Source organism: Mus caroli, chromosome 18, assembly GCF_900094665.2.
Source record: "Mus caroli chromosome 18, CAROLI_EIJ_v1.1, whole genome shotgun sequence".
Lineage (NCBI taxonomy): Eukaryota > Metazoa > Chordata > Mammalia > Rodentia > Muridae > Mus > Mus caroli.
In genome coordinates, this window is record NC_034587.1 from 56,143,051 (window position 1) to 56,151,065 (window position 8,015).

An 8,015-nucleotide genomic window follows, 5' to 3' on the forward strand; every position below is an offset into this window, starting at 1 on the left:
GTAAAGTGTAACAATAAACTCATAAAATCATCTTTGGACATTTGTTGTTTTCATAATAGGTTTGTTTCATTGCTTCTCGGATATTGACATTGTGGATGGCAGAAGCCATTGGTGTTATTACTGCTGTGATCTGTCATCATGACATGGTTCTGTCATTAAAAAACAACAAACAAATTCAATTATAAGATATAAATCATTTTAACCATGTTCCTATAATTTCCTATATAAACTTCATATTCTTTTCCTACAGTTTTAGTGTACTCCATATGTAATATGATTTGTGCCATTTAGTTTTTAACTCTTGCTATTCTTAATGGGTACTTAAACAACATAATCCCAATAAACTTTAATTTGGTGAAATCTTCACAATGTTATGTTTTTGTAGTTAAATGTGCCAAATAGTACATTAAGTTCACTGAAGCATTGACTGTATGTAGCCAAATTTAAAAATGTGCCTTGATAACCATGAAAATAAAGATGTATTACTTGAAGGTGCCAGCCACATTCTCTGAAGACTCCTAATAAAAAACATTTTAATGTAAGGTTGCCATATCCTTGTATAGTTATTTCCATAGAATTATTTTTGGCTGAGTGCTATCTACTTAGATAGACTACAATGCTAAAAAGCCATGCGTGATTTTATTGTATTGAATTTTATTTTATTATTTTATTTTATGCGATTTCAGTAAGCATTGAGGTATTTGACATTTTCCCATTGTCCAAGGAAGACAAAGGATAAATACAAAGGACAAAGGATTATGAAATTCCCTACAGATAATAGAGCCCAGTGTTCAAATACGTATGCATACTTAATTTCAACTGGTTTCAAAGTCTAGCTCTTAGCTTGACTATCCTTTCTTTATAGATTGGTCCTCTCTAAATGTGAAAGAAAAAAATTGAACAAAACGCTATATGCTTCCTGTAAAAATGTAATGAAGATACTGTCATACTTTCTATATTACCTGAAGTTTATAAAAATGAGCTGTTTTTGTTTTTGTTTTTTGTTTTTTTGTTGTTGTTTTTCAAGACAGAGTTTCTCTGTATAGCCCTGGCTGTCCTGGAACTCACTCTGTAGACCAGGCTGGCCTCGAACTTAGAAATCCACATGCCTCTGCCTCCCGAGTGCTGGGATTAAAGGTGTGTGCCACCACACCCGGCTAAAAAATGAGCTACTTTTAAGGATTTTTCCTACTCCCAAACTGGACACCATAGGCTACCAAATAAAACCCCAGTACAGGAACGTCTTACCTCTTCTCCAGTCATTGACAGATGATGTCCCATAGAACTCCCAAACACTGTGGTTATATAGGGAAATATGGCTTTTACTCAACAGGAAACTTAGCCTCTATTTGCTAGCATTCACAGTGGTAGAAGGTACTGTATGTGTGTTATTACAGGAGATAGGTAATATTCAACCTCACCCAGCTATGAACCCTATGAGCTATATAATGATGACCTCCCTGTAAGATATGCCCAATGATACAATAGTGAGCTTATTGCTTGGTTCTTTAAGATTATTTCTGAAAGCTGTGTTGTCTGTATTAGGCTTGTGAATAAGTGTTAATATTGTGTTCTTAAGTTTGCATCCTAGTATTCCTTTCTTCTTATTCATTAGTTTATTGACAAACATCTCATGTACATTGACACTTCTTGAAGTCCTCCTCGCCTTCCTTCTCTTTCTCTTCCTCCACCCTCTTCTTCCTCTCTTCTCAGTTTATACCTTGAAGAGTGTGGTCTACCACATATCTTTTAATTTCATGTCAAAGGAAGAAGTGTGAGCTGGAAGTTTAAATGATGATTTTAAAATGTGTTTTTCATTTATGCTCCTGGTTTAGTGAGGTTTTTTTGGCTTTGTTTTTTCCTTCTTTTCTTTTCTTTTCTTTTCTTTTCTTTTCTTTTCTTTTCTTTTCTTTTTAATAGATGGTCTAAATACTTTTCTGGTTTGTAAGTGTCAAGCATGTCTAAGTGGATCTAACTTGACATGAGCATCTTACTAAGAACTTCTGTGGAACTAGCATACCAGGACACTAACCAGCATTCAGTGCTCACCGGGCCAAGAATTTATTCCTGCTGTTGTGTATCAGTCCTTTTTTTTCACTCTGCAATGAACATCCTCTTAGAGATACCCGTGTCATGTCCTCTGTGCGTCTTTATTCTAAAAGGACTAGTAGGAAGTTCTGGAAATATTTGAATGATTTGGGGCTCTTTTCAGGAGAAATAAAAATATTAAACCTTGAAAATACATACAACATTGGTTTACAGTATTCCCTCCTATGTTCTTACCATTTGTTATCTGAGTCCAAGTGGAAATAAAAATATTGATCTAATTAGAAGCAGAAAGTAAAATGGTTGTTTCTAGGAGGGTTGAGTCAAATGTTTCCCTGACACACTAGAAATAAGATCAAAGGATCCATTATACAAGGCAGAGGCTGAGGTCAATAATAATAGTGCTTGGAGTATGGACTTTATGAAAGGGTAACTATGATGTAGTAAATATGCTAATTAGCTAGATTTAGTCACTTTGCTAACTTCACATACTTCAGAAGCTCATACTGTATATGATAAATACAATTTTATCTGTTGGTTTTAGTAATAAGACTTGTGATCTCATATAAATATAATTTTACAAAGCATATTATTAACGAAGTGCCACATAAGTTCGTATTTATTAACTATTTTCATTTAAGTGTTTTTATGCTCCTTCTCCTTCTCATTCCCATCTCACATTCTGGCTGCCGTTCGCTTTTCAGATGCAGCAGCTGTTCCATGAAAACTACGAACACAATCGCAAGGGTTACATCCAAGACCTTCACAACAGCAAAATCCACGCAGCCATCACGCTCCATCCGAACAAAAGGCCCGCGTACCAGTACAGACTTCATAACTACATGCTCAGCCGCAAGATCTCCGAGCTCCGCTACCGCACCATCCAGCTCCACAGGGAGAGCGCTCTCATGAGCAAGCTCAGCAACAGTGAAGTGAGCAAAGAGGACCAACAGCTGGGAATGACGCCGTCCTTCAACCACTTCCAGCCTCGGGAGAGAAATGAAGTCATGGAGTGGGAGTTCCTGACGGGGAAGCTGCTTTACTCAGCTGCAGAGAACCAGCCTCCTCGACAGAGCATCAACAGCATCCTAAGGTCAGCTCTGGATGACACTGTCCTGCAGGTGATGGAGATGATCAACGAGAATGCCAAGAGTAGGGGCCGGCTCATTGACTTCAAGGAAATTCAGTATGGCTACCGCAGGGTTGATCCCATGCATGGGGTTGAGTACATATTGGATCTGCTACTCCTGTACAAAAGGCACAAAGGAAGGAAACTGACTGTGCCTGTGAGGCGCCATGCCTATCTTCAGCAGCCATTTAGCAAGCCTTTCTTCAGAGAGGTGGAAGAACTCGACGTCAACCGTCTGGTGGAGAGTATCAACAGCGGTACGCAGTCATTCTCCTTTTTATCCAATTCTCTAAAAATTCTCTCTTCTCTTCAAGAGGCCAAAGACATAGGAGGGCACAATGAAAAGAAAGTACACATTCTTGTTCCACTCGTTGGAAGGTACGACATTTTCTTGAGATTCATGGAAAATTTTGAAAGTACGTGTCTTATCCCAAAGCAAAATGTCAAGCTTGTCATCATCCTTTTCAGCAGGGATGCCGGCCAAGAGTCCATCAAGCACATTGAGCTGATACAAGAATATCAGAGCAGGTACCCCAGTGCAGAAATGATGCTCATTCCCATGAAGGGAGAGTTTTCCAGAGGTCTTGGTCTTGAAATGGCTTCTTCCCAGTTTGACAATGACACATTGCTGCTATTTTGTGATGTTGACTTGATTTTCAGAGGAGACTTCCTCCAACGCTGTCGAGACAATACAGTTCAGGGACAACAGGTATATTACCCCATCATCTTTAGCCAGTATGACCCAAAGGTCACCCATATGAGAAATCCTCCCACAGAGGGTGACTTTGTATTCTCAAAGGAAACTGGGTTTTGGAGAGACTATGGCTATGGAATCACATGCATTTACAAAAGCGATCTACTGGGTGCAGGTGGATTTGATACCTCAATACAAGGCTGGGGACTGGAAGATGTAGATCTCTATAATAAAGTCATCCTATCTGGCTTACGGCCCTTCAGAAGTCAAGAAGTGGGAGTGGTGCATATTTTCCATCCTGTTCATTGTGATCCTAACTTGGACCCTAAGCAGTATAAGATGTGCTTAGGATCCAAAGCAAGTACTTTTGCCTCAACCATGCAACTGGCTGAACTCTGGTTAGAAAAACATTTGGGTGTCAGGGATAATCGAACTCTCTCCTGACAGTCCAGGCAATACATATTGCCTTTGGAAAGGGGAGTTTACCTCAGTGTTGGCTGTTGTTATTTTTATTTTATTATTGTTATTTTATTATTATTATTGTTGTTTTGTTGATGTTGTTGTTGTTATAATTTTATTTTGTTGTCCTGGTCTTAAAGTATTCTTGATTGTCTTCCAAAGGGTGTTTGTTGACCTCAAGCAAGAAGAGTCTGCAGTTCACTGATATTTCACAGTCAGAAGTTCTACTGAAGTCAATACATGTCTTACTTTTATATGACTTTATTTGAGATTGAGTTAAATCATGGCAATCAAATGACTTTGGGAGCTCATACATCACAAGAGACAGCTTAGAAGAATGTTCTCTTAGGGCTTAAAGATGCAATATTGACTTTTCTTTTGTTTGTCAACTTCAATGTGATATAAATATTTACCAGTGAAAGGTACCACAAAAGTGCTTTACGCTTCCCAATGGGGAAGGGACTCTGTGACAGAAACTTGAGTTTTGTAATTTATATGAGGACTTAAATATATAGACAATAATTTTCTTCATCGTTAGAATTTTTAAAGTAAATGAACACCTATGATTGTATGTTTATTTTTTAAGAAAAAAAAATTTTAAAAACTGAGGAGTGCTGTTCCACAAGCAAGCGGTACTGGCTACCCTGGTCTTACAATTACAAACTCCTCACAACTGTCTGCTCTAAATGCGAAGGGACTTTATTTTCTCAAGGAAATATGATTTAATGAAATATTCGTGTACATTTTAGAAGCTTTATGAAACAATGTCCTTCATTTGCTGGCAAGAAGATAAAATATGACAGAACCTGTTTATTTATAATAAAACACAGGTATAACCGTATTCTTTTTCAAAAACATTGATAAAGCTCTGTTGTTTACTTTCTGTCTCATTTGATGTAATTTTTAGGGTCATGTTCACCAAAACATGCTGGCTTCACTATGTAGGGAAAAAATGCCACAGGATCATGAGAAATGTATTGTGTTCTGCCTTACTCCTTCTGCCTTCGGAAGTGGTTCACAAGAATACATTCTTCATTCAGTAATCCGCCATTTGAAAGGGGACTCTCTTCCCAGTCTCTGGAGACTGGAGTTCCTCTAAGCACAAAAGACTAGTTCAGAATCTGCCTTGGGAAGTATATAAAAATATAATAACCCTGGGGGAAATTATAAATAAAATTAATTTTATAATTATGAGAAAACACCTAGGGAAATATCTAATTTCTCCAGTTTTCTTTAAACAGAATTTCTAGAGAAACACAATCATATGTAAGAAATGTAAGGGAGAATGCACAAAAGTACCCAAGGAAGCCTCATGGGATTTATTTTTAAAAATCATCTTGCAAACAAGTAACATTTACACAAAAAGCAAAGGAAAAACGCTTAAATCTCTGCAATGATCTTGTTTTCTTGCATTCCACTCAGACCTTCTTGGTACCACCCAGACCACTGTTTTGGCTGACATGTGTCTGCATACCTGTCTTTAGTTTCTAATGAAGAAAAGATACATCTTTTACAGTTTACCCTGTATGAACAAAGTAAAGAAATTGCCTTTAGTTTTTTCACCAAAATTATTTTGGGCACACATCTCACAAATTATTGTCGCTATTTGGAACAGACTTCCACAAGGCCACAAAACAACGGTGGGTCCTAACCAGGTAAAACATCTTTTACTGAAAATATTTTCAGGGTTCAAAATAACATTACTTACTATTGAGAAAAGCAGGATGGAAATCTCCATCCCTAAACATATAATCTAAGTAATTCTCAGTTCCCTAGAAAGGGAAGAATTAATGACACTTTCATTTTTAAAATCTTGACAGGGACAGCAATTTAAAATTGACCTCTATTCCACATTGTCTCCGGTTTTCACAAAGATTTATTTTAATAGTTTATTTTCCTACATTTAACTCTTTTATACACTTGTTTTCTTAAAAAGCAAATGTGTTAATGTTCGGTGAGTTGTTTTGTATAATTATTACCAAACGATCATAATTAGTTGATGTTTTAGCAACTTACTTGAGCCTACCATTTTCTTTTACATAAATGAGTGAAACAAGAGGTTTTTACTGAATAGTAAACATAAATGCCTCATTTAATTTTTTATTTTTTTCTTTGCGTTTTTTCAAAAACAGTTTATATTACATATTTTCTTCATTTACATTTCAAATGCTATCCCGAAAGTGCCCTATACCCTCCACCACCCTGCCTTGCTCCCCAACCCACCCACTCCTGCTTCCTGAAATGCCTCATTTAAAATATTCTAAGTTGTAGCGTTATCCAAGGGACAAGGTAGTGTTTTAATTTTATGATTGGTTCTTTTATTTGTGAGATTATAATAAAATTCCATCATTTCCCCTTCCCACTCATAACCTCTGTTGCTTTCTTTCAAATCCTTGATCCCTTTCTTACTAATTGTTGTGAAATTCATATATCTTACTTTTATAGATTCTCTAAATATAACCTTCCCTGTCTTATGATGCGAATTGTATATACATTTTCAGAGCTGATCATTTGGTGTTGGATAACCAATAGGTGTGCTCTTCCCTGGGGAAGACCATTTCTCTCCACTCTCAGTGTTTCTTAGCTTCTCATAGTTCTTTGTAGGGTTGACACTTTGTTAATTGGTGGAAATGTATAGAAGAAATGAAGGGCTACAGCGATCTCATCTGAATGTAACTGCAAATCAGCACTCTCTATATAGGTGTATCTAAAATATGTTCTATAATTTAACTTGAATTTCTGACAAGTTTTTTTTCAGATAATGCAGGATTCCCTGAAGATTTAAGGATCTTGATATTAGTAAAATTGAATTTGCCCTGTTAATATGGTATCTGTTTTCTCCATGTATGAAGGTTAAATGAAAATACAATGTGAATGCAGTCAGAAGTAAAAGATGTGCAGTCTCAGCTATGCAAACACAACATTCTTTTATTTGGATACATGTGAACATTTTTAACAAATATCACCCCCAACCCCAAAGCTCCTTTGTCCTTCAGCAAAACTACAGGTAAGTAATTACCCACCCACTGAACAGCATGCCACACATTTTACTTTAATTTCCCTTTTAAGTACAATCCTCAAAATAGCTCTCAGGATAATACAGAATATTTTATATGTTCAACAGATGAAGAAACAGAGACCTTCGTCATTTAAGTGACTGTATACAATCTATGCTTAAGCTAAAATATCTGAATAGGAAGCCCTTGCCCTGGGCCTCTGCCAAAGATGGATTCTTGGGGATTGGGCAGGATATATTAATCAATGAAGGGCCAAGGTCAGCTGTCAACATAGACATATTTGATCCACTCTTGAACTTGTTTCTGTTGCCACATGTTCTTCTGGGGAAATCTAAGTCTGTTGCATTTACAAACTATCTTTACAATCCTCCCCCACTTTGTTGGATCCTTTGTACCGAGATCTGCTAGGGAAAGGGAATCTTTTAGCTGTCTACATGCAGACAAGACACTGGATTTCAGCAAAGTATCTTCAAAATCCATGATGCCAACAGCTCTCCTTCTGTTTCATCTTCTCCAGCTAGGTACAGAAGTGTTCCACACTGATGAAGGTTGGCATGTGAGTGGCTGTATATGTCAGTCCCATACAGAGTCAAGATAAGTACACTGTCCTTAACAAAATGTTTCAAGATCTAAGAGTTGAGACCGTTATAAATAATGAATAGTTTGAGAT

General features: G+C 36.9%; 1 protein-coding gene across 2 annotated transcripts in view; it reads left to right on the plus strand.

The window, feature by feature from the left end:
- Chsy3 (chondroitin sulfate synthase 3) overlaps positions 1–7,245 on the plus strand; it is a 242,845-nt gene extending 235,600 nt beyond the window's left edge. The window contains exons 3-4 of one of the 2 annotated variants that reach the window (XR_003835424.1): positions 2,751–5,158; positions 7,181–7,245. Coding sequence is in view for 1 of the 2 variants with exons in the window: in XM_021150917.1 (XP_021006576.1) it covers positions 2,751–4,313 (1,563 nt within the window). In the remaining variant the exon portion in view is untranslated. Of the gene's footprint in view, positions 1–2,750; positions 5,190–7,180 lie in introns of those variants that run through there. The other variant, XM_021150917.1, reaches the window with a different exon arrangement.
- Positions 7,246–8,015: the final 770 nt, after the last annotated feature.